General features: G+C 46.4%; 2 protein-coding genes across 11 annotated transcripts in view; one reads left to right on the forward strand and one right to left on the reverse strand.

Moving 5' to 3' along the window:
• Positions 1–18,530, forward strand: part of LRRCC1 (leucine rich repeat and coiled-coil centrosomal protein 1) — a 51,419-nt gene extending 32,889 nt beyond the window's left edge. For 3 of the 4 annotated variants that reach the window (XM_050940683.1, XM_050940681.1, XM_050940682.1), the window contains 4 exons: positions 447–655; positions 896–1,033; positions 9,768–9,903; positions 17,912–18,530. In XM_050940683.1, the coding sequence (XP_050796640.1) occupies positions 447–655; positions 896–1,033; positions 9,768–9,903; positions 17,912–18,034 (606 nt within the window). In that variant the 3' untranslated portion in view covers positions 18,035–18,530. Of the gene's footprint in view, positions 1–446; positions 656–895; positions 1,034–9,767; positions 9,904–17,911 lie in introns of those variants that run through there. The other variant, XM_050940684.1, reaches the window with a different exon arrangement.
• Positions 1–26,477, reverse strand: part of RBIS (ribosomal biogenesis factor) — a 366,698-nt gene that overhangs the window by 266,852 nt on the left and 73,369 nt on the right. The window lies entirely within an intron of this gene.

Raw genomic sequence — 26,477 nt, forward strand, 5'->3', positions numbered from 1 at the left:
ATTTTTTAAAGTAGCAGATTTTGAACTTTTTCAGAGTTTGAACTCTTCAATGTTCTTTTTATTACAGTTTTTCCATCAGAAATTATTGCATTTTGTTTTTGTTTTGCAACCAGTATATCCTGTAAATCAACATAATTGCAAGAAAGTTTTATGTTAATAAAAACAAGGACCAAAGGAGGTCTAAACAGCAATAGGACTAGAAGGGACCTTGTGGGTGCTTGAGTCTAGTACTCTGCTGTCACAGGTAACTCTGTCACATCATGCTCATAAATATATCAGGCTTCATCTTAAAATGAGTTGAGTGGTTTGCCCCTGTTACTTGTATTTGAAGTCTGTTCCAGAACTTCACTGCTCTGACAGCTAGAAACTTTCATCTAATTTTCAACCTAAATTTATTTATGGCCAGTTAGTACTCATTTATACCAAAACAAATGTTGTGTTTATAGGGTTTACAGGAGAGAGATGAGCAGATGAGAAAACAGCGTGAAGAAAATATTGAAATCCAAAAGACTTTTCAGGTACAATTGGATGAAAAAACTGCACAGTTGGAAGAGCTAATGGAAAAGTTAGAAAGGCAAAATGAAAGAAAAGAGGAATTAAAACAACTGCTAGAAGAAAAAGAAGCAGAACTGGAAGATATTAGGAAAGCATACAGGTGATGTATGCTATTATAAGCATAATGAAACGTTATGACCCACACTGAAATTTCAAGTGAGATCTTGTGTTCAGATTATTTGGGAGAAGAGTACGTGGGTAGGCCAGAGTGTCACTTTTGATGGTTAGAACTTGAAAATGGGGAAATGTAGAAGTATCACTCCCTCCCTTCCTACCCACCCCCAGTTTTAAAAGATGATAGAATCTGTATGCACTCTAAACATTTGTGTTTTATTTTCAGTGCAATGAATAAGAAGTGGCAAGATAAAGGAGAACTACTAAGCCACCTTGAGACGCAAGTTAAACAAATGAAAGAAAACTTTGACATCAAGGAAAAGAAGCTGATCGAAGAGAGAAACAAAAGTCTTCAAACTCAGAAGTAAAAACAAAAATACTAATAATGGTTGTCTTGTTAAACTTGTACATAGTCCACCATGCAAGACAGGTGAAATTTTGGTACATAATATTAGAGTTCATAGTGAAGTTGCAAGTACTTTCTATAGGTCCAATCACACACACTTATACACACAAGTATTTCTTATGTGAGTATAAGAGTGCGTAAGGACTACTTCTGAGAAGTAGGTATCTGCAGGTTCTTCTTCGAGTGATTGCTCATATCCATTCCAGTTAGGTGTGCGCGCCGTGCGTGCACGTTCGTCGGAAACTTTTTACCCTAGCAACTCCAGTGGGCCGGCAGGTCGCCCCCTAGAGTGGCGCCGCCATGGCGCCTGATATATACCCCTGCCGGCCCACCCGCTCCTCAGTTTCTTCTTACCGCCGTGTCAGTCGTTGGAACTGTGGAGCGCGGCATAGCTGTCCTCCACGTCCCTAGCTCTCCTTGTTCTACTGTTTATAGTTGTAGTTAGTAGTTAAGTGTAGTTAGTTAAGTAGTAATATAGTAAATAGTGTAAATAATATTTGTAAATATTTGTTAGCCGGTTTGGGCCGTAGCCCTTCCCGGCACCCGGCACCGGGCTCATGCCTGGTTCGCCAGGCTTCAAGCAATGTGCGGCCTGTAAGAAGCAGATGCCGACCAGCGACCCCCACGACGCGTGCCTAAAGTGCCTGGGGGAATTGCACATATCGGACAAGTGCCGCATTTGTAAGGCTTTTAAGACTAGAACAAAGAAGGAGAGAGACCAGAGACTTAGGACTCTCCTCATGGAAGCGGCACTCAACCCGGCAGCTTTGCAGACCGTCACCTCGACACCGGCAGCGGATCGCGCCGGCACCGGAAAGACTCCCCGGCACCGATCTTCCCCGGCACCGGGTACAGAAGCAAGGCCCTCGAAGTCTGCAACTCCATCCAGGCAGACTCAAGTGGAGCGCCCGGCACCTACATCTGCCGCGGCGCTACCGACAGGGATCCCGTCGACTCCGGGCCCGGAAGGTCCGTCGAGTCCGGTGCCACCGAGCTCCCCCATAAGATCTGGGGTTGAGCTATTGGTCCCATCGACGCCGGAGACCTTCGCCTCGGCACGGGACCTCATTGCCCTGACTGAGCCAACTCAGCCTCCACCCCCGGTACCTCCGGTGCGGGTGGCGTCCAGAGGCAAACCAATGATGAGAGTGCCGTCTCGGGACTCACGCTCGCTGTCGAGGTCCCGGCACCGTGGTCGCTCAAGATCTCGCTGCCGCTCGCGGTCCCGGCACCGCTCCCCTCGGCGGTACCGGTCGTACTCGCGGCACCGATCGGCCTCCAGACGGTCCCGGTCTGGTTCCAGCCACCGATACCGGCACCGGGACTCTAGGAGCCATTCCCGCCTTCGATCAGCGCCCCGGTCGACCTCCCGGCACCGAGCTGGTGGCAGGTCCCGGTCCCGGTCGACCTCCCGGCACCACATCGGTGGCAGGTCCCGGTCCCGATCCCGGCACCGAGTCAGCGGCTGGCACCGGTCCCGATCCCGGCACCGGTATGACTCCCGGTACCGGTCCCCGACACCGAGAACATCTTCGGCGCCAGGACGCGGAGACTCTTACCAGCCGCGGTCGGCCCCTCCATGGCCTTCCAGACAGCCGTCAGTGTCGTCGCAGGCTGACAGTGTATATGCGCTGGGCACTGACAGACAAGCGGCCCTTTTCCAAGACCCTCCGCAACAGGACCAGGGACCGCAGCAGTGGGGGTTCTTGACACCCTGGGCGTATCACCAAGCCCAGGGCCCCCAACAGCTTCCTCCTAGGCCTGCGACGACAGAGCACAGGGCGCCGGAGGCGTCGTTGTCTCGCCCCCCCCCCCCCTTCCCGGACGGGGAGGACGGGTCAAAACAACAAGACCCTGAGCTCCCTCCGGAGTCAGAGGCGAGGGCTGAGGCAGACCCCCCGCAGGACACTCTCTTGCCGGGGGTCTCCTCATCGTCTTCTCCCGATGAGGCGGTGGCAGGCACTTCTTCCAATAGCCCTCCTCCGCTAGATCTCAGGGCACATCAGGACCTCCTCAGGCGCGTAGCACAGAACTTGAACCTGCAAGCTGAGGAGGTCTCTGAGATCGAGGATCCCGTCGTCAGCATCCTCTCCTCCGATGCTCCCACTAGGGTCGCCCTGCCCTTTATTCGGACGATCCAGGCCAACGCCAATACGATCTGGCAATCGCCGGCCTCCATCCCCCCTACTGCACGGGGCGTCGAAAGGAAGTACATGGCCCCCTCCAAGGGCTATGAGTACCTCCATGTTCACCCAACACCATGCTCCCTCGTGGTACAGTCGGTGAACGAGAGGGAGCGTCATGGGCAGGAAGCCCCAGCCCCCAAATCCAAGGAGTCCAGGCGTATGGACCTCCTCGGCCGCAAGGTCTATTCGGCGGGGGCCCTTCAGCTCAGGGTTTCCAACCAGCAAGCCCTTCTTAGCCGCTACGCCTTTAACTCTTGGGTGGCAGCGGATAAGTTCAAAGAGCTGTTGTCACAGGAGGCGCGTCAAGAATTTGCAGTGATTCTTGACGAGGGCAAGAAGGTCGCAAGAACCTCATTGCAGGCCTCCTTGGACGCTGTGGACTCGGCTGCCCGTACCCTCGCCTCGGGGGTGACGATGCGCCGCATCTCCTGGCTTCAGGTTTCTGGCCTTCCACCGGAGCGCCAATACACCATCCAGGACCTCCCGTTCGAAGGCCAGGGCCTGTTCTCGGAGAAAACAGACCCCAGACTGAAAAGTCTCAAGGACAATCGGGTCATTATGCTCTCCCTTGGGATGCACACGCCTGGGACGCAACGCAGACCCTTCTGGCCGCAACAACAGCAGCAGCGCCGGCCGTACCCCCAGTTCCGCCAGCGGCAGGGCCTTAATAGGCGCCGCGGCAGAAATGGCAGGCGCAGGCAGTCGGGGAATCAAGGGGGGCAAAACCAAAGCTCCTCTAAAGCCCCACCTGGACCCAAACCTTCGTTTTGAAGGTGCGCCCGAGGGCATAGTACCAGTGTCCCCCATGGATCCTTCCCCCCCGTTTTCCAACCGCCTTTCGTTTTTCCTCCAGGCGTGGACCCAAATAACATCCAACCGCTGGGTCTTACGCACGGTGCAGACAGGATACCGTCTGCAGTTTATATCTTTTCCTCCCTCCCGCCCCCCACCCTCGTCCCTCTTCAGGGACCCCTCTCACAAGCAATTCCTCCGCCAGGAGGTGCAGATGCTCCTCGACAAAGGAGCTATAGAGGCGGTTCCGGAGAACGAGAGGGGCAAGGGGTTTTATTCCCGCTACTTTCTGATCCCCAAGGCCAAGGGAGGCCTCAGACCTATCCTCGACCTGCGAGAGCTCAACAAATATCTAGTGAAGTTGAAGTTCCGCATGGTATCCCTGGGGACCATTATCCCATCCCTGGATCCTGAAGACTGGTATGCCGCCCTCGACATGCAGGACGCTTATTTTCATATTGCCATATGGCCACACCACAGACGTTTCCTTCGGTTCATGGTCGACCGCCATCACTACCAATTTGCGGTCCTCCCGTTTGGCCTGTCTACGGCTCCGAGGGTATTCACAAAATGCATGGCTGTCGTTGTGGCACATCTTCGGCACAGTCGCATTCACGTGTTCCCTTACCTCGACGATTGGCTAATTCGGGGCACGTCAGAGCTGCAGGCCCGCAGCCACGTCCGCAGGATCACTGGCCTGTTTGCTACCTTGGGCCTCATGATCAACGTGGACAAGTCCACTCTGCTCCCCTCGCAGAGGGTGGAGTTCATTGGGGCCGTCCTAGACTCCACCTTGGCCAGGGCCCTTCTACCGTTGCCCAGGTTCCAGTCCTTGTCGGCGATCGTTCAGCGCTTGCTGGCAGCCCCCCTGACATCGATACGGACATGCCTAACCCTGTTAGGCCATATGGCGGCCTGCACGTTTGTGACAGGGTATGCACGGCTCCGCATGAGGCCCCTCCAGTCTTGGCTCATCGCACATTACCGGCCGGCAAGGCAGTCACTAGACATGCTTATCACAATCCCCCAGGGGGTGTTGGATTCCCTCAGTTGGTGGCTAGACCAGTGCGTCGTGTGTGCGGGGCTCCCATTCCACCCACCCCAGCCCTCGGTGTCCCTAACGACGGACGCCTCAGATCTCGGCTGGGGGGCCCACCTGGGAACCCTGAGGACACAGGGCCTGTGGTCCCCGCAGGAGGTGGAGCTACACATCAACATGCGAGAGTTGAGAGCGGTCCGCCTTGCTTGTCAAACGTTCTGTCACCAGCTTCGAGGTCGTTGTGTTGCGGTATTCACCGACAACACGACGACCATGTACTATATCAACAAGCAGTGCGGCACCAGATCCTCTCCCCTATGTCACGAGGCGATGCGACTCTGGGACTTTTGTATAGCCCACTCCATTCACCTCACGGCTTCCTTCCTCCCCAGAGTACGGAACATGCTGGCGGACCGCCTGAGCAGATCCTTCCTCGCGCACGAGTGGTCCCTCCGCCCGGACGTCACCCTCTCGATCTTCCAGAGGTGGGGTTGTCCCCACCTGAACCTCTTCGCGTCCAGGGGGAACAGGAAATGCCAGGCGTTCTGCTCCTTTCAGGGCCGGGAACCCGGGTCTATAGCAGACGCCTTCCTTATTCCGTGGATGACCCACTTGTTCTACGCGTTCCCCCCGTTCCCGCTGGTCCACAAGGTCCTTCTGAAGGTGCGCAGGGACAGGGCCCGCGTGATCATGGTAGCCCCAGCGTGGCCCAGGCAACATTGGTACCCCATGTTGCTGGACCTGGCCATAGCCAACCCAGTTCCCCTGCCCCTTCACCCGGACCTGATCACCCAGGACCACGGTACTCTCTGTCACCCGGACCTCCAGTCGCTGCACCTAGCAGCGTGGCTCCTGCATGGCTGACCAGATCCGAGTTACGCTGCTCCACCCCGGTACGTGAGGTACTCTTGGGCAGCAGGAAGCCTTCCACTAGAGCGAAGTACTCGGCCAAGTGGAAGCGTTTCTCCTGTTGGTGCACGGAGAGGGGTTTCCTCCCGATGGAAGTTTCGGTGGCCAATATTTTGGACTATGTTTGGTCCCTCAAGCAACAGGGCCTGGCGATATCGTCCCTTCGGGTCCACCTGGCGGCTATCTCCACCTTTCACCCGGGTGGGGATGGCCGCTCCGTTTTCTCTCACCCGATGGTGACTAGATTCCTTAAGGGGCTGGAACGTCTATACCCTAACGTCCGACCCCCTGCCCCTACCTGGGATCTTAACCTGGTTTTGTGTCTGCTCATGGGGACCCCTTTGAGCCGTTAGCGACTTGCTCCCTGCTCTATCTTTCTTGGAAGACTGCCTTTTTAGTAGCCATTACCTCAGCTAGACGGGTGTCGGAACTCCGGGCTCTCACGGTAGATCCCCCGTATACGGTCTTCCATAAAGATAAGGTGCAGCTGAGATCACACCCTGCCTTTCTCCCCAAGGTGGTCTCAGCCTTTCACGTCAACCAGGAGATCTTCCTCCCAGTTTTTTTCCCGAAGCCTCATTCTTCACGCAGGGAGCAACAACTCCACTCGCTTGATGTCCGTCGGGCTCTCGCGTTTTATGTGGAGAGGACCAAACCGTTCCGCAAATCCCCCCAGCTTTTAGTGGCAGTAGCGGACCGCATTAAGGGGCTTCCCATTTCCTCGCAGAGGTTATCCTCGTGGGTAACGTCCTGTATCAGGACCTGCTATGACTTGGCTCACGTTCCTACGGGCCGTGTGACTGCGCACTCTACCAGGGCGCAGGCGTCGTCGCTGGCTTTCCTCGCCCGTATGCCCATCCAGGAAATCTGTTGGGCAGCGACCTGGTCATCGGTCCACACCTTTGCTTCTCACTACGCCCTGGTCCAGCAGTCCAGAGAGGATGCGGCCTTCGGATCTGCAGTGCTCCATGCCGCTACTTCTCACTCCGACCCCACCGCCTAGGTATGGCTTGGGATTCACCTAACTGGAATGGATATGAGCAATCACTCGAAGAAGAAAAGACAGTTACTCACCTTTGTAACTGTTGTTCTTCGAGATGTGTTGCTCATATCCATTCCACACCCGCCCTCCTTCCCCACTGTCGGAGTAGCCGGCAAGAAGGAACTGAGGAGCGGGCGGGCCGGCAGGGGTATATATCAGGCGCCATGGCGGCGCCACTCTAGGGGGCGACCTGCCAGCCCACTGGAGTTGCTAGGGTAAAAAGTTTCCGACGAACGTGCACGCACGGCGCGCACACCTAACTGGAATGGATATGAGCAACACATCTCGAAGAACAACAGTTACAAAGGTGAGTAACCGTCTTATCTTCCTCTCAGTTTTTTTTTAACTGCACTTTGCGTGTATTTGAAGATTTTTAGATTCCCAAATATCTAGTACTTGGTTGAAGGTACTTCCTATTGGAGATCCTAGTTCTGTGGCCACATTGAGATTAAACAAGGGTTAATAAAATTTAGATAAAACATAAATTTGTAATCCACAGAGAGGAGACCCATTTGGCATAAATTTATTGAGAGGGTAAATGTGTACTCCTGTTTGTATGACTTTGCATTTGTGTTGCTGCAGCAACAAACAAGTGGCTATAATAGTGAGTACTTAGGTTTTCATTTAATGCCTTTGAGGGGAAAAAGAAAAAGTAAGACAGTATCTGAATTTCCTTCTTCCTTCTCTTCTTCCTCCACCCCCACATGATTACTGAACTGTTAGGCGGGGGGGTTGTTTTGCATTTGGATCAATTGCATCTTTTAATATGACTTTATTTCTCTGTCATCAGTGCTTTCAGGGGAAGTGTTAAATTGAAGCAATTAACAGTGGATTAGGAGTTGATAGTAAACAAAAAGCCTAAGGAAATGAGACTTTCAAAAAAAAATCATGTAGACATATTCTGAGGATGAGGGCAATCTCCTGTAAACACGTAGACAAATGTCAGCCAGATAAATACTGAATAACTTGTCAATATAACTGTAGTCTCAAATCTTGTCTATGCTAGGAAAACTTTTTTTTTTTTTTAAAGACTTCCTACTATTATTAACGAAGCTGTGGCTATCACAACCATTTTTTAAGCCCTGTTCTTTTCTCTTTAAGCATAGGTAGTTTAATTAACAGTGGACCTTGTGTAGTTAGGCTGCACATGGCGACAGCAATAAGCAGAGACCTGGCAAGTTATGCTAGACCCAACGATGCAAAAGAATCAATGACTAATGAGATTAGGTAGTCAAAGACATTATTTTGATTTTTTTTTTTTTTTTTTCCCCCATGAAACTTCCTGGAGAAAAGGACTGCTCATTGCCACAACTATTCTGTTAGTGTGCCTCACTTAAAATATAACTACTGATGAAGTACCTCTTTCTGCTAAGGATTTAGTTTACATATCTCCCACTAAAACTGGTAAAATATTTTTCCTTTGAGGATTTCCTCTGTTATTTTGAGAGGTGGGACATAATGGTCATCTGGTCAGCAGGGCAAAGGAATATCTTAATGATCTAAATTTAGTTTCTCCAGAACAAAATTAAATAGTTGTTAGGGCTAAGTATTGGGAGTTGTGCTGGAAGCTCAATGCTACTGAAATGTGTCATAGAAAAAGAATGTTGTGTGTGAAATTTCATAAGGCTGTGTATTCAGTATCTGAATACAGTACAGACCTGTTTACGCACAGATGTCAGGAGTCAAGCCGTCATGCCCGCAGGTTGAGGGCCATGCTGAGAAATATCTTATGCGTGCTCTCTATCTATCAAATCTTAATCTTAATGATATAGTAAGTATAATCTAGGATTACATACATAGTCACAGCATCCCAAATACTGCAGGCCTATCTGTTAATAGCGCTTTGCAAGAATATAAATTCAAATGTGTAATCTAATAAAAACATTATTATTACTACACAGGGGTGAAAGTAACTCAGGACACTTACTGGTATGGGGCGGGGGCCCTCGGGGCACACCGGAGTGGGCGGAGCTCAGGGTCAGCCTAGGGGGTCACACTGTTGATTTCTGTGTCAGTGAGTTAGTGAGCAAATCTGTAGCGCTACATAGCAAGTTCCTGTACTGTGTGTTACTGAGTCTCATGTGTTAAATAGGTAACACTGGAAGGCATGGCGCTACCACGCATTAAGCGGATTCGCGTGTAAATGGGTCTGTACTACAGTGTTCATAGTGTTGCTCTATGTAGCTGCATATTCTAGTTTTATATTGAAACATCCTCTCAGGAGCTCCTGAGTCCGCATACAAGATTTATCCTTTTAATTCTCAGAAAATTTGTTGTACTAGACCCATACTCCCCAACCTGTTTTGAAGAAATGGTGGAAATAATACCTAGACCATTTAAGTGAGAATAATATGTATATCTTTTGCTAGTATAAGCAGATGGTTGAAAGCCTTAGGGATCACTAGCACCTTTTAACAAGAGCAAGTGTGGATCTTCTAGCTCCATGTTCACCAACAAGTCGATCTCAATTGACTAGTTAATCCTAGAGGATCTCCCAGTCGGTCACGATCTCCAGGGGTGCAGGAATGGTGAACCATGGCCTCTGGGAGCTGCGGGCAGCTGTGCAAATGTAAGCAAACTGGCAGCCCACCAACGGATTAGCCTGAGGGGCTGTGTGCGGTCCATGGGCTGCAGGTTGCCCACCACTGACATACAGTCTTAACGTAATGATGCTATTACAGTTATTTCTGGCTTTCTTAAGGATTAACATTTATTCTGTTTTAGGGTTGCAATGGAAAAACTTCATTCAATGGATGATGCTTTTAGAAGACAGCTTGAGTCAACGCTAGCAGCTCATCAGGCAGAATTACTGCAGCTGGCAAATGAAAAACAAAAACAGATTGAAGCAGCAAATGAAAAGGTAATGTATTTTAATACAATATCAGACCTTAAAATACACATTTTCAGTCTCAACATTGTTATATGCAGAGAGCTGTAGTCTTTTTGGTCTCTATGGCCACGTCCACACTACAGACTAAAATCGAAATTAATAAAATCGATTTTATAAAACAGGGTTTATAAAATCGATTTTACGCGTCCACACTAGGGCACATTACGCCGGTGGTGTGCGTCCATGGTCCCAGGCGTCCATCGATTTCCGGAGCGTTGCACTGTGGGTACCTATCCCATAGTTCCTGCAGTGTTCCCTGACCCTTGGAATTATGGGTTACTACCCCAGTGCCTGATGGGGCAAAAATCACTGTCGTGGGTGGTTCTGGGTACAGCCCCCCCCCCCCCCCACCTGAAAGCAGCAGACAGCCATTTCGCGCGTTTTTTACTGGGTGAAGTGAGCAAATGCCATTTTACAGCAAGCATGGACCCTGGTCTGATCAGTACCTTGATCGTGGACGTTGTAAACAGTTCACGCATTCTCGTTCTGTCTATGCTGAACCATGAACAGCAAACGCAGGAGAGCAGCTACGGCAGCGTGGCAACGAGAGTGATGAGGACCTGGAGACTGATTTCTCCGAAACCGCGGGCCCCCACGCTTTGGAGCTCCTGATGGTAATGGGGGAGGTTCTACCCATTGCGCGCCGATTTTGGGCCCGGGAAACAAGCACAGACTGGTGGGACCGCATAGTTCTGCAGGTGTGGGACGATTCGCAGTGGCTGCGGAACTTTCGCATGCGTAAGAGCACTTTCTTTGAACTTTGTGACTTGCTTTCCCCTGTCCTGAAACGCCATAATACCAGGATGAGAGCAGCCCTCACAGTGGAGAAGCGAGTGGCAATAGCCCTCTGGAAGCTTGCAACGCCAGACAGCTACCGGTCAGTCGGGAATCAATTTGGAGTGGGAAAATCTACTGTGGGGGCTGCTGTGTTGCAAGTAGCCAAAGCAATCATTAAGCTGCTGCTACGAAAGGTTGTGACTCGGGGAAACGTGCAGGTCATAGTGGATGGCTTTGCTGCAATGGGATTCCCTAACTGTGGGGGGGCCATAGATGGAACCCATATCCCTATCTTGGCACCAGAGCACTAGGGCACCCAGTACATAAACCGCAAGGGGTACTTTTCAATGGTGCTGCAAGCACTGGTGGATCACAAGGGATGTTTCACCAACATCCACGTGGGATGGCCAGGAAGGGTTCATGACGCTCGTGTCTTCAGAAGCACTACTCTGTTTAAACGGCTGCAGCAAGGGACTTACTTCCCAGACCAGAAAATTACAGTTGGGGATGTTGAAATGCCTGTAGTTATCCTGGGGGACCCAGCCTACCCCTTGATGCCATGGCTCATGAAGCCATACACAGGCAGCCTGGACAGTGGTCAGGAGTTGTTTAACTACAGGCTGAGCAAGTGCAGAATGGTGGTGGAATGTGCATTTGGCAGTCTAAAGGGTCGCTGGAGAACTTTACTTACTCGCTCAGACCTCAGCCAAACCAATGTCCCCTTTGTTATTGCTGCTTGCTGTGTGCTCCACAATCTCTGTGAGAGTAAGGGGGAGACCTTTATGGCGGGGTGGGAGGCTGAGGCAAATCACCTGGCCGCTGATTACGCGCAGCCAGACACCAGGGCAATTAGAAGATCACACCAGGAAGCGATGCGCATCAGAGAAGCCTTGAAAACGAGTTTCATCATGGGCCAGGGTACGGTGTGACTGCTGTGTTTCTTTCCCCTTCATGAACCTCCCCCCCTGTATTGACTCCTGCTGCAAGCAACCTACCCTCCACCCTTCCCTAACAGCTTGCTTATGGAAATAGTCATTCCCTGTAACCAAGCCACCCTCCCACTTGCTTTGAATAGCATGTAATTATAAGAAGAGTAAGAGAAATAAAAAGGTACCCCGGGAGTGGTTTGGGAGGAGTATAGGAGGGAAGAAAAAGGCCATTAAGGACATTTCAATGTAATGACAGCCTTTTGGTTGGACTGTCCACGGGGGTGGAGTGGGCAGGTGCAGAAAGCCTTCCCCCATGCGTTCTTACACGTCTGGGTGTGGAAGATATGGGACATGGTGAGTACTGAGGGAGGTTAAACATGGGCTGGAGTGGCACTCTGTGACCCCGCAGCTCTTCCACCAGACTTCGGAGGATGTCAGTTTGATCACGCAGCAGCTCCAGCGTTGCATCCCGCCACCGCTGATCTTCCTGCCTACACCTCTGATCTTCCTGGCGCCACATCTCATCTCGAGCGTCCCTCCTGTCCTCACGTTGGTCCCTCCTGTCCTCATGTTCACTGGCATCTTTCCTGTACTTTGCTACCACGTCTTTCCACTCCCCCAGATGAGCTCTTTCACTGCGGGTTACTGCCATGATTTCTGTGAACATCTCATCCCGTGTCCTCTTCTTCCTCAGCCTCCTTATCTGAGCTATCCTTCGGACTGGAGTAGGGAGGCTTGAAAAATGTGCAGCTGCATGAGTGGGGGAAAAGAGTGATACATTTCACAGAACAATGGTTATACTCTTTCACAGTGAACTATACTATTCACCGTACGTAGCACATGTCACTTCACTACAAGGTCGCCTTTGGATTCTTTTAGTATTTAGTGCTTGTGGCTGTGGTGTAACAGATCAACACAGACGCAGGTCCGGGGATTACAAATCAGCTTGCAGGCGGACATGGTAAGGCATACATTTAATGGCAGTTAACCGTACAACCTCCACCTTTCCCCCCACCCCTGGCTATTAGCAGGTAAAATTCATGCTGGGCAGCCAAACTGCTAAAAAGCACATCTTTTGCTTCTTTTCTTATGCCATCAGAAAGGTTAAGCACTAGAGGAAATTGTGAATTGTTTTCCCCCCCACTCTGCATATCTGCTGTAATGGCAGGTCACTGAAACCTTACCCCCTCCCCCTTCCCCCCCCTTCCCTTGGCAATTAGCAGCGAAAATTCCTGCTGCCCAAATGCTAAGAAGGTCAGCGCCATTAGAGACACCTCCCCGTAGGAATGGGCAGCTTTTTCCCTTCCCCCCGCATGGCTAACTGCAAGGGAACGATTTCTTTTAAGCCGCAGGAAAGCATCACTGTAGGAATGGTCATCTCTGTCCCCTTAATAAAATACATTAATTTTTACCAGGTGACCATGAACGATATCACTCTCCTGAGGATTGCAGACAGAGAAAAAGAAATTATGCTTCTTGAATGCCAGCAATCCCCGGGACCATACGCAGCTAGGCTTTGTCATGCAATGATACCCGATTACGTGCTCCAGGCATGGCGTGGTAAAGTTTCGTACCATGGTGGACGGAATAAGGCTGCCCTGCCCAGAAACCTTCTGAAAAGGCTTTTGGGGTACCTACAGGAGTGCTTCATAGAGATGTCCCTGGAGGATTTCCGCTCCATCCCCAGACATGTTAACAGACTTTTCCAATAACTTTAATGCCAACTAATGCATGCAAACCCTCATGGCAAATCAATCATTAAAAAATGCTTGCTTTTAAACTATGTTTTATATTTAAAAAAGTACACTCACCAGAGGTCGCTTCCATGGCTTCATTGTCTGGGCTAGTGGCTTGGGAGGGCTGGGAGAGTAATTCTGTCTGGGTGAAAAAAAGCTCCTGGCTGTTGGGGAGAATGGAGTGCTGTGTGCTCTCTGCAATCTCGTCCTCCTCATCTTCACCCTCCGCAGAATCCTCAGCAATGGCTGAGATTATTACCCCCACAGACAAGGGGGGGCTTGTCGTGGCGCAGCCCCCTAAAATTGCATGCAGCTCTGCATAGAAGCGGCATGTTTTTGGCCCAGATCTGGATCTGCCATTTGCTGCTTTGGTTTTCTGGTACGCTTGTCTGAGCTCCTTCACTTTAACTCTGCACTGCACCGAGTCCCTGGTATGGCCTCTCTGCCTCATGGCATTAGAAATTTTTTCAAAAGTTTTTTCATTTCATCTACTGGAACGCAGTTCTGATAGCACAGAATCTTCTCCCCATACTGCGATCAGATCCAATAACTCCTGTGTGTTCCACGCTGGAGCTCTTTTCCTATTCTCAGGAGACTGCATTGTTACCTGTGCTGCTGAGAGCTCCACGCTGGCCAAACAGGAAATGCAATTCAAAAGTTCCCGGGGCTTTTCCTGTATACCTGGCCAGTGCAGTAGAGTTCCTTTACCTGTCCAGAGCGGCCACTGGTGCACTTTGGGATACCTCCCGGAGGCCATTAACTTCGATTTCCGTCCACACTAACCCTAAATCGATTTAGTAATATCAATTTTAGGGTTACTCCTTTCATTTAGCTGGAGTACAGAAATCGATTTTAAGACCCCTTAAAATCGATTTTAAGTGCCTTGTAGTGTGGACGGGTACAGCATTAAATCAATTTAACGCTGTAGTGTGGACCAGGCCTATGTTGGCTAATCACCATGAATGAAAGCATTAATGACGTTGAACTTTTTTAATCTTTGCCCAATAATGGATTCACTAAAAATGCATGGACAGTGGGTAGACTTAGAATATTCTTTTTTCAAGGAACATGTAATCACTTGCCAGTGTATAAACATCCCTTAATTCTTAAAGAGGCAAGAAAAATGGTGATGAAATACTTTATGTAACACTGTACCTTTTTGGCTTTCAAAATTTCTGTAACAGATGTGAAACCTTGGAAGCATGCAAACTTCAAAGACCGTTCTGTTGAGATATGCCCATGGATTAGTTGTAAACTTTTGTTTTCTACAAATGTTACATGTATCATCATGAGCTAGGGATTGCATTCTGGCTCCATTGCGGAGGGTTACTGAGCTTCTCCCAAGAACAAAAATCATTTGAGAGCTGCATTGATTGATTTAAATCTCTGACTTTGATAATGATTTAAATCAGGAAGCAGGAATCTTGGTGCAAATCATTCATTTTCATCTTGTTTTGCATTTGTACTCTTTAGTTATTTTCCTAAAGATGAGCTGATTTTCATGGTTGGTAACCATTAAAACATGTTAACTTGCAACTAAACATAGCCTGTACACTAAATTTGGTGCATCTTTTTGCTAAATAGGAGGAGGATGATTTGCTATATTGACACACATTTAAGCAGTTTTATAGTTTAACTTACATTTATTCAGAGTCTTTATTTACATTTTTATGTTAAAAATGGTGACTGATGCAGTACATGCTTATTAGATATTTTAATTTTTTTGCTTGTGATTTGTGTCAAGCCATTTGGAGCCCTTCTTTTGGCATCTGCACCAGGTTAAATTCTGGGAGCTAGGGAATGCTCACCAGTCTGCATTCCTTTCCTCCTCCCACAACCCCAACTGCATGCCAGAGACTCCTGGGGGGGCGGGGGAATAAGAGGGAGCAGGAGTTATCTGATGTCCCTCAGCAGGTGTCTCCTTCCCTCACCACTGGGGCTGTCCCCCTTTCACCACCAGCCCCATCATGTTTCCCCCACTCATTGAGGTATGTAGGTGTCATTTTGGATGGAAATCCAAATTCAATTACAACTGCACAAAAATACACTTTATGTTTTTAAGAAATAAAACTACCTTAAAGTGCTGTGTACACCAACGTCTTCAGATTTTAAACTTTTTGCATTTAAAATTAACTGATTTGTTAAATAAAGAAGTATTTAGGAGGAGGGATAGCTCCAGTGGTTTGAGCATTGGCCTGCTCAATCCTTGAGGGGGCCATTTGGGGATTGGTCCTGCTTTGAGCACGGGGTTGGACTAGATGATTTCCTGAGGTCCCTTCCAACCCTAATAATCTATTTTTCTATCTCAAGTGAATGAACTAAACTTATTCTTCCTGGTCACTGTGTTCTTCAAGTTTTTAGAACTGGTAAATCTCCTAGATTGGAAAAGGAAAAATGTTTTTGTGCTTTTTCAACTCCCAATTGGTTTTGTAACTTTGAATTAACTAGTAATTGAACTGAACTAGTTGAATAAACGGAAATGAAGAAACTATTCTCTTTTACCTCAGAAGAGGCTAGTTTGTCAAAAGCTGATTTAGCACCTCAGTGAACTCTGGATTCAAGTACTTATCCAGTGACTTTGACCAGTGGTTTGGGTGTGGTGGTTTTGGTTTTGTGGTTTTTTTTTTTTTTTAAACTGGGCAGTAAACGTACTCTTTTTTTATATATATATTTTATTTATAGTAATAGATTAGATTTACTAGATTATATGTTTCTTAACATAGACTTTAATTTTGAATTTAATACTAAATTTAGTTTATTTTTAAAAAATCTTTTTAAATAAAAAGCGTTAGTTAGTTAGTTATCCTGGGACAGGTGAACAACCTTGGAGAAGTACCACCCTTTTTGTGAATTGCATATACTGGGTCAGACAGGGTTCAAGAGGAATAGGAGACCTAGAAAGAGCTTTTGGAATGAAGGGTTAGGATGAACTGAACCATCTGGTTCGCTTGGATCCGAAAACTGACATGAGATTGTAACTAAGAGGGCAGAACTTAGCTGTAAGGGTTTGAAGGACAAGAACCTGCAAGAGTCTTTGTGTAAGATGGGTGACACCTAGTAAACTTTATCAGGTCTCTGAATTGTTTGGGTTTTTTTTTTTTTTTATATTTTCTCTAATGCTTTTTGTCCTAAAATAAATGTGTTGGGCTTTGTGAAAGCTGGCTGGTCACTGGTAGCCATGTCATTGTCCCTGAAAGAGAGTGAACCACAGGAACTGGACTAAGATCAGATCTGCTGGGAAAATCACAATGAATTGCAGGAGGACTGCAAGCGTAAATCCTCAGTCTGAGGGGAGAGAGACACTAGGTCCCTTCCCATAGAGGTGATAGCTGGAGGAGACTACAGAGGGAGCCAGAGGTGCAGGTAACCATGGAACTGTGACAATTCCCAGCAATATTCTTCTGAGCTATAGAAACTCCATGCTTTCTATCAATACTGTTCTTAATTTTGGAATCCTCTTTTCCCCCAAAGAATTAAATAACTACCTGTAGAATCATTACTGTTCAGCAAAACTTGCTGCAATTACAGATTGTAACAGGGTCACTGCCTCCAGATTTCACCCTAATTGCATAGTGTGGCCATGCAGCATTCCTGCCACAGTTTCCCCTCAGTGACTTGGCCCTCTAGCTAAGTTAATTAAAAAGTCCACCCCTTTCAAGGTATACCCAAAACACAGAGTTCACATGCCCGTTTCAAACTGGACGTAGCCCCTCCTTTCTGAGGGCCACATCTCATCCGTGCTTAATAACTTAGACACTCTTTTTTGCCTTTTTAATGAAAAAATTGAAATGTTATTGTGGAATTATAATTTAATTTGAATTTCACCCTTTCCCATTAGCCTCCTGGGTTGTTCACTTGCTCCATCCCAAGCAGCTCTCCCACGCCTTTGTACCTGGAGTCTTTCCCTTCTTTTGCAAGCCAAGCCCAGTCCTTCCTAGCTGGGATGTTTTCTCCTCTAATATCTCAAGGTCTGCTGTAGTAGCCCTCCTTCTCCTCTCTCTAGTCCTCAGCAGAAGCCTTGAGAAGACTGCTGAAGTCTCTCTCCTTTCCACACTGCCCAGATCTCTCAGGCCCCTGGGATAGGTAAAGGATTGTATCACACAACCCATTTTCCCCACCAGGGCAGATGAGTTGGCTATGTCACAAGTTGGGCTGAGACTTCATCTTCCTTTAAAGAGGCAGTCACCCTATGACTCTAATACTGACACATCTAGTGTCCCTTTTACAAACATTTGATGTGAAAGACTTTCTAGTTTTGCTGTTCTGCTAGCAGCTTCGTTCATCCCATCTTGTCTTCCTTTATCTCCTGTTTCAGATTGCACAATTATTCATGAAAGTTTTTACTTTATATGGCAGATATGGCAACAGGAGTATGAAGCAAAGTGTATGCACTAAAATATGCTCTTTAAGAATAGCAATATATTGTGTAATTACTCTGGGATTCTCAATCAGTAATAAAAAATAAGCAAGATTACTCTTCCTATAATATACTAACATGCAGGTTGAATTTTTTAATGTATCTTTTTATAATTTCAGGTTTACCGGGTTGAAGAAGAAATGCGTCAGCTTCTGCAAGAAACAGCAAACAGTAAAAAGGCCATGGAAGAGAAAATAAGGCGACTTACAAGTGCATTAAGTGACATTCAGCAAGATCTCTGACAAAATATGTAATACATTAAATCTGACCATCCTGCTCCTCTTTTTAATAAAAGGAGTTGGCAAAGAAATGTAAAATATCTATACATTAACAGAGATACTGTATATTTGTTTATATAATTTGTTATACTTGTTGCTGTGATTTTTGGTTTCCTTTAAAACACTTTTACTTCCAGAGTAATTTTTATTTGTGTGATATTTGATTCTTGAACTCTCAAAATAATATGTATTAAAACTATGTACAGTATTTTCATACTAGTTATCTGATGTATGTGTCTGGTAATATTTGTGTCCGAGCTGTCTAAGAAATAGATCAAAACAAATCAACAGATGAAAGTCACTGTAAAAGAAGAGAAGGTGGAGGCATGGCAGATGGAGCCAGGTATGAAGTGAGGACACAAAAAGGGTTGGGCATGTCTGTTGTGTGCTTGGGTTCTTTCAGTTAAGAAATCATGGAGTTCATGTCATATTAATGAAAAATAAATTGCACCCATAATCAGTGAAGATACTTTTTTAATAGCACACATTGTACATGACCGTTTTGCATATCTGGAATTAACACTGTTTTGAGATAGCATTCAGTGACTTTTCAGAGTTAATACTGTTATCCCAGAGAAAAAAGATCTTGTTGACTTCAGCAACTGCTGAATGTGTTCAATAATCTCTTCTAGACCTTACCATTCAAACCTGTTGCTGTTTCTTGTTATCTTTCATACACTACACTTTGTTTTAAAGGATGCACTCCTGTTCCCATGCAGGGGTCCACCCTCATGGAACAGCTTGCAGGATCAAGGTCTAAATAAAAAAATTCCTGATCTCAGGAATTTACTGGTGTAAATGTGAGGTCGATTACACAGAGGCTTAACAAACAAGTGGTACTGAAAAAGTACTTCATTCTGAATGACATGCTTCAGTGATGACTTGATTTATACTGATGCATTTCTTTAAAATTCCAGTGTTCTAATTTTTTTATTAGCTGTGCACTTGCTCCCTAAAATCTCAGTGAGAGTTGGGGGTTTGGTGTTCTGGTCATTACCTAACCTTTTAGTAATAAATCTGTTCTTGACTGCCATTCCTGCATGCTCAGATGATTCCATTTCTCTATCTGAAAGGGCCTTTAAATCTGTTTCCTAGAGAAGGAAATTGCAACTTTTGACAAACTTTAAATCTTTATACGGAAATAACTTCCATCTCCTTTAAAATAGTTTTATCCAGGATGGCAGTTTTTAGGGTCTCTATTGTATTGCTACATTTCCTCCATTTAGTTACTTAAAATGCTGAATGGTGCTGTGCTATGAAATGATCTGAAATTTTCAGTTGTGCTTGAATAAAATATTCAGCTGATTTGGAGTTGGAGCTGTCCTCCTGATGGACGACCTTGCAAACATTGTCATCTCTCTCCTAATAATCAAAAAAAGTTTTTTCCCACTCTTACCATTTCATTTCCTCTGCAGTGCTTGAGCCTCACTGTTTGAGGAAATACTTTTTCTAGAAAACTTTCTGTAGTTCTCAACTCTCAGGCAGACTAGTGATACTGACTTAAGGCTTGAGCATTCTGAAAATCGCATGTGTGCTGGGACCTGAAGCACTCAGGTATTTGCACCCTTCTTTGTACCAAATGTGCCTTTAAAAACTAACAACTTGCAAGTCAATGCTACCATGGTGAAATATGTAGCAATATATGTAAAGTTATGAATTCCCCCTGTATGATGTTACTAGAGCATGTTCAAAACCAGATGGCCTTGCCTAGGTAAAAGTGTTAAATGGTTCAATCCGAAACAAAGGAATGGGGGATTGCCTTAATTTAAATATAAGCAATAAACATGATCATCAAGACAGCAGGGGCAGGAGACTGCAGGAAACAGAATAATTTGTATTTTAGCAAATACCTGTGTATGTGTGGGGAAGGGGCATTCTGGAGCTTCCTTCACCACCAGAATCCTTGTTGCCTTCCTCACAGCTTGAATAAACTTTTGAGCAGCATTCAAAAGAGTACATCAGAAAGATGTATTGGTCTATAAAGACAAGGGCTGCTGAGCCTCAAGCAGGGCCGGCTCTAGCCATTTCGCCGCCCCAAGCACGACGGCACGCCACGGGGGGCGCTCTGCTGCTCGCCGGTCCCGCGGCTCCAGTGGACCTCCCGCAGGCATCTCTGTGGAGGGTTCTTCTTAACATAAGTATTTTCAGGTACTTGAGTAGTCCGATGTTAAGGTAAAAAACAAATCAGCAAAAATGGGAACAGTTTTTGTAAAACCCAAGATTTTTTCATTTTAAAAAACAGTAAAAACTGAAAACGAAATGCCTTAGAAATATGCATATCTGGAATTAACACTTTTGAGATAGCATTCAGAGAAGATCCGCATGCCTGCGGATGCTCCACCGGAGCTGTGGGACCAGCAGACCCTCCGCCGGCACGCCTGCGGGAGGTCCACCAGAGCCGCCTGCCGCCCTCCTGGCAACTGGCAGAGCGCCCCCCGCAGCATGCCACCCCAAGCACGCGCTTGGTGTGCTGGGACCTGGAGCCGGCCCTGGCCTCAAGTGATTGTATACAATATTACTGTATTATAAAAGTGTATTTAGAGCTCTTTTCTAAAAGCTAATGATAAGCTAATGATTTATATCATCGTGAAATGTTAACTCTATATGAGGAAATATGGATAGTTAATAATATTATGCGTTAAAAGACTGACCAAACCAGGAGAAACAGGTTATTCTCTCATATGAGCAAAGGCAGCTATTTACCTGTCTCCGGTGAGATTAAGTAAGATGTGACCAAAAACAATAGAAGCCCAATTAACATAGTGTCATAAAAATACAACTGTGGGTAGCATAAAATCATTCTTTTACCTGTAAAGGGTTAAGAAGCTTAGATAACCTGGTTGGCACCTGACCAGAAGGACCAATGAGGAAATAAGATACTTTTAAATCAGGGAGGGATGCTTTATTTTGTGCTCTGTGAGTGCTCTCAGGGAAACAAAGGGAGAGACCAAGCAAGTAATCCAGCTCCTACAAAAATAGTAAGTAATAGCAAGGAAATGCATTAGTTTATTTTTGTTTTAGCTTGTAAATTTTCCCTGTGCTAAGAGAGAAGTTTATTCCTGTGTTTTTGTAACTTTTTAAAGTTTTGCCTAGAGGCACAGGAAGGGAACAATTGCATTGGTTGGTCCTACTTCTTGAAACAAAACTTTGGACTTTGGAAGATAAAGCAAAGACAGAAGCCATCTTTGGCATTCGTCGCTGGGCAATGCACAAGGGAACAGAGCTCTTGCAAGCTGAGAAAGATGGGCCTTGCAACCAAGTGTTGGGTGGAGTTAAGGCTCTGGGAATTGAAAATAGGTGAGAAACCAGCTTAGGCAAAGATCTTTCACTTCGGAAGACGATGGAATCCAGCATCTTGTATTTCTGTGGAAGGTCCAGAATGAGGAGAAGTCAGTCATGGGTGGTGAGAAGATTGAGAGAAACCACCTTGATCAAAGCCTAGACCTTGCTAGATTGTTTTAGACTTTTAGATGCATGTTACAAGCAAATAAAAGTGAAAACTGTTTCTAACTTTATTCCGTTTACTTGGTATCACTTATTTAGTCCTGACAAAGTGGGTATTCACCCACGAAAGCTCATGCTCCAAAACATCTGTTAGTCTATAAGGTGCCACAGGATTCTTTGCTGCTTATTTAGTCCTATTGTTAATAAATTTGTTTTATTTTAAACCAACTAAATGCTGTGTTTAAATGGAAAGGTGTATTTACCCCAATTAAGTTGATAAGCTGTGATGTGCTTTTAGAGGAACAAATGAACATTATTTCTCTGAATTGTCCAGGACAGGGCTGGATATTACAGATCATGTGGTAAGGGAAAATTTAAGATTGAGAAGGTTGGGTTTACCTTCCAAATAGTAATCAAGGCTAGTGGAAGCCAGAGTGGGGCTGAGTATGGACAGGATGCAGGGGTCAGAGCTGCTGAACCAGAGCGGTCTAGCACACAGACACTCAGGATGTGATGTGCATGCTTGTAGACTGGTTCTGAGTGTCCCAGGATAGGAGCTACAGCCGTGAAGCATTGAGAAGCACCCAGGGTTGCGGCGAAAGTAGTGGCCCAATCCCTTATTGGTCTGGATTGCACCCTGAGCCCTGTAAAACATGCACACCAAATTTGGTGTTTAAAATCTCTAGCCAATTCTATTTCTCTTGGCATATTTCTAAGGCATTTTGTTTTTAGTTTACTGTTTTTTTAAATGAAAACATCTTGGATTTTACAAAAACTGTTCACTTTTTACTGATTTGTTTTTTACCTCAACATCGGACTAAAGTACCTGAAAATACTTATGTTAAGAAGATCTGATGCATTCCGTTAGGTAGATGAGTTTGTTAATAAGTTAGTCTAAGTGTAAATGCAAGGTTGTCTGTTCAAGTAATCTAATGGAAGGTGTGTGTGTGTGTGTGTGTACGGTTAATGTACAGTTCATGAAATAAGCCATACCATTAAACTACATTTACTTCTCTTTAATAGCTGTCTTTTTCTGTATTCCCATCCCAAATATTAACCCTAATATTAAACCAGAAAACTTCAAAGTTCATTCTTTATTTCAATTTTTCTCCCATTTTTAATGTTTGTTGATAAACATTGATAAATTCTTGGGAAATTTTAAACAGTAAAAATCAGAAATGAAGAGTCTTGCTTATTTATCTCCAGTTCACTTTATCTGAGTCAACTGCAGCCCTGGTGAATTCTTGCAGCAGCGTACAAGAGTTCAGCCCTTGGACCATATTAAGGGGCTCAACAACTTAGTCACACTGCATTCAGTTTATTTACATGGGCAGGCTTCGAGCTCCTGTGCTTGCATAATTTGCACTCTGCCCTTGCCTTCCAACTTTCAATTGTCTGTATTTACCGCCATTTTCCTTACCAATTTCCTTGTTACTCTTGGGTTTGGCCCAAGAACCTTGTCCTGTGAAACCTACAAATTGTTCCACTTAGCTGGCTCTGCTCTTCTGCTTTCTGTATTTTGTTTTCCTTTGTATATTTGTTGATTGTTATTAATACAATATATATTTTTTAATTTAATTACTTAGGTCACTCCTGCCTTAGATATCGGAGCATTGAGTACCATAAATAACCTCACAGATTTATTAACATAATTGATGTATGTAGTAACATGCCTGTTTCTTACGATTATGGTGACTACAGGAAAAAAGAGGGAAAGAAATCTTGTGTTCGAACTGCAAATAGTTAACAGCCTTCCTGTTAAACGAGCCTCCTTATGCAGCCTTGTTACTGCATCTCAGTATCATGCAGTAACTGCTTTTCCATGACAGTCTTTCCTTTCGAGTACAGGCTAGCAATTGTGCCAAATTTTACAGGGCCCCATTAGTGTGACTGTTCTCAAAGTACCCAGGACTGTGAATCATTGTTACCCCATGCCTCAAGCAAGAGGGAGTCTTTCCTGTGGTAGTGGGGTGTTCGCTCCTTAACACCACCACCCTTTCAGCCACTCATGCACATTCTTCAAGCTATGCTCTCTTTAACTAAACATTGCAAGTTAACAGTAATACACCCAGTCCCTGAGAGTATGTCTACGGTATTATTCTGATTTTACAGAAACTGTTTTTTAAAACAGATTGTATAAAGTCCAGTGCACGCAGCCACACTAAGCACATTAATTCGGCGGTGTGTGTCCATGTACTGAGGCTAGTGTCGATTTCTGGAGCGTTGCACTGTGTTGCACTGTGGGTAGCTATCCCGTAGTTCCCACAGTCTCCCCCGCCCATTGGAATTCGGGGTTGAGATCCCAGTGCCTGATGGGGCAAAAAACATTGTCGCAGGTGGTTCTGGGTACAGCCTCACCCCTCCCTCTGTGCAAGTAGCAGACAACCATTTTGCGCCTTTTTCCCTGCGTGAACTGTGCAGACGCCATAGCATGGCAAGAATGGCCCCTGCTAAGCTCAAGACAATAATCATGGATGTTGTAAACACCTCGCACATTCTTGTGCAGTCAATGCTGAACCAGGACCTGCAAAACCAGTCAAGGAGCAGGCGCCTACGGCAGCGCGGCAACGAGAGTGATGAGGACATGGACAGAGAATTCTCTCAAACTGCGGGCTCCTGCGCTTTGGAGATCCTGCTGATAATGGGACAGGTTCTAGCCATTGAACGCCAATTTTGGGCCCAGGAAACAAGCACAGACTGGTGGGACCGCATAGTGTTTTCAGGTGTGGGACGTTTCCCAGTGGCTGCAAAACTTTTGCATGCGTAAGGGCACTTTCTTGGAACTTTGTGACTTGCTTTCCCCTGCCCTAAAACGCCATAATAGCAAGATGCGAGCAGCCCTCACAGTTGAGAAGCGAGTGGCAATAGCCCTCTAGAAGCTTGCAACACCAGACAGCTACCGGTCAGTCGGGAATCAATTTGGAGTGGGAAAATCTATTGTGGGGGCTGCTGTGATGCAAGTAGCCAAAGCAATCATTAAGCTACTGCTATGAAAGTTAGTGACTCTGGGAAATGTGCAGGTCATAGTGGATGGCTTTGCTGCAATGGGATTCCCTAACAGTGGTGGGGCAATAGATGGAACCCATATCCCTATCTTGGCACCGGAGCACCAAGGCACCCAGTACATAAACCGCAAGGGGTACTTTTCAGTGGTGCTGCAAGCACTCGTGGATCACAAGGGCCGTTTCACCAACATCCACGTGGGATGGCCGGGAAGAGTTCATGACACTCGCGTCTTCAGGAACACTACTCTGTTTAAATGGCTGCAGCAAGGGAATTACTTCCCAGACCAGAAAATAACAGTTGGGGACATTGAAATGCCTGTAGTTATCCTGGGGGACCCAGCCTACCCCTTGATGCCATGGCTTATGAAGCCATACACAGGCAACCTGGACAGTAGTCAGGAGTTGTTCAACTAAAGGCTGAGCAAGTGCAGAATGGTGGCAGAATGTGCACGCTGGCGCACATTACTGACTCGCTCAAATCAGTGTCTCCATTGTCATTGCTGCTTGCTGTGTGCTCCACAATCTCTGTGAAAGTAAGACGGAGACCTTTATGGCGGGGTGGGAGCCTGAAGCAAATCACATGGCCGCTGATTACACGCAGCCACACCCCAGGGTGATTAGAAGAGCACACCAGGAAGAGGTGCACATCAGAGAAGCTTTGAAAACCAGTTTCATCACAGGCCAGGGTATGGTGTGACTGTTGTGTTTGTTTCTCCTTGATGAAACCTCCCTCCCCCTTGATTGACTCATACCTTGTAAGCCACCCACCCTCCCCCTTCGATTACCACTTGCTTCCTAAGGAAATAAAATCACTCTCGTTTAAAAATCATGTATTCTTTATTAATTAATTATAAAAAGAGGGCGAGAACTGACAAGGTAGCCTTGCTGAGGTTTGGGAGGAGGATAGGAGGGAAGGAAAAGGCCACTAAATAAATTTCAAAATAATGACAGCCTTTTGGTTTGGCTGTACACTCGGGTGGAATGGGCGGGTGCATGGAGCCTCCCTCCATGTGTTCTTAGTCGTCTGGTGGGTGAGGAGGCTAAGGAACATGGTGATGGGGGAGGGCGGTTATACAGGGGCTGCAGTGGCACTCTGTGATCCTGCTGCCGTTCCTGAAGCTCCACCAGATGCCAGAGCATGTCCTTTTGATCACGCTGCAGCCCCAGAGTTGCAACCCGACACTTCTGATCTTCCTGCCGCCACCTCTCATCTTGAGCATCTCTCCTCTCCTCATATTCGTCACATCTATCCTCACGTTGGTCCCTCCGGTCCTCATGGTCACTGGTATCTTTCCTGTACTTTGATACCACGTCCTTCCACTTATTCAGATGAGCTCTTTCATTGCGGGTCAAACCATGATTTCAGAGAACATTTTGTCTCGTGTCTTTTTTTTCCGCCGCCTTATCTGAGATAGCCTTTGGGATGGAGGAGGGAGACTTGAAAAACTTGCAGCTGCAAGAGGGAGGGAAAAAAGGGAGAGAAGTATTTTAAAAGATACATTTTACAGAACAATGGTTATACTCTTTCACGGTGAACACTATTCACCTTACATAGCACGTGTTTTCACTGTGAGGTTGCATTTTGCATCTTAATATTGGGTGCCTGCGGCTTTGGTGTTAGAGATCACAGATGCAGGTCCAGGCCTCAGAATTCGGCTTTCATGTGGCCGTGGTAAGCCATTGTCTTTCAGCTTCTGCAATCTTCATATATTCAGCGCCCTCCTTTCCCAAATAGCAAGGAAAGCCTGTTGAGTTCTGCTTCTTTCCTGTTAATGTGCAGCACCAGAACCGCCCCCATCCAATCATGTCAAGGTTTTTTCCCCACTTTGAACTTTAGTGTCCAAAAAGTGGGGACCTGCATGATCACTTTTAAGCTTAATTACTAGCCTAAATCTGGTATGCTGCCACCAGCCAGAAGTCTGTGTCTGGCATACACCTGTTCCCCCAAAATCTTCCCT

Source organism: Gopherus flavomarginatus, chromosome 2 (genome assembly GCF_025201925.1).
Source record: "Gopherus flavomarginatus isolate rGopFla2 chromosome 2, rGopFla2.mat.asm, whole genome shotgun sequence".
Lineage (NCBI taxonomy): Eukaryota > Metazoa > Chordata > Testudines > Testudinidae > Gopherus > Gopherus flavomarginatus.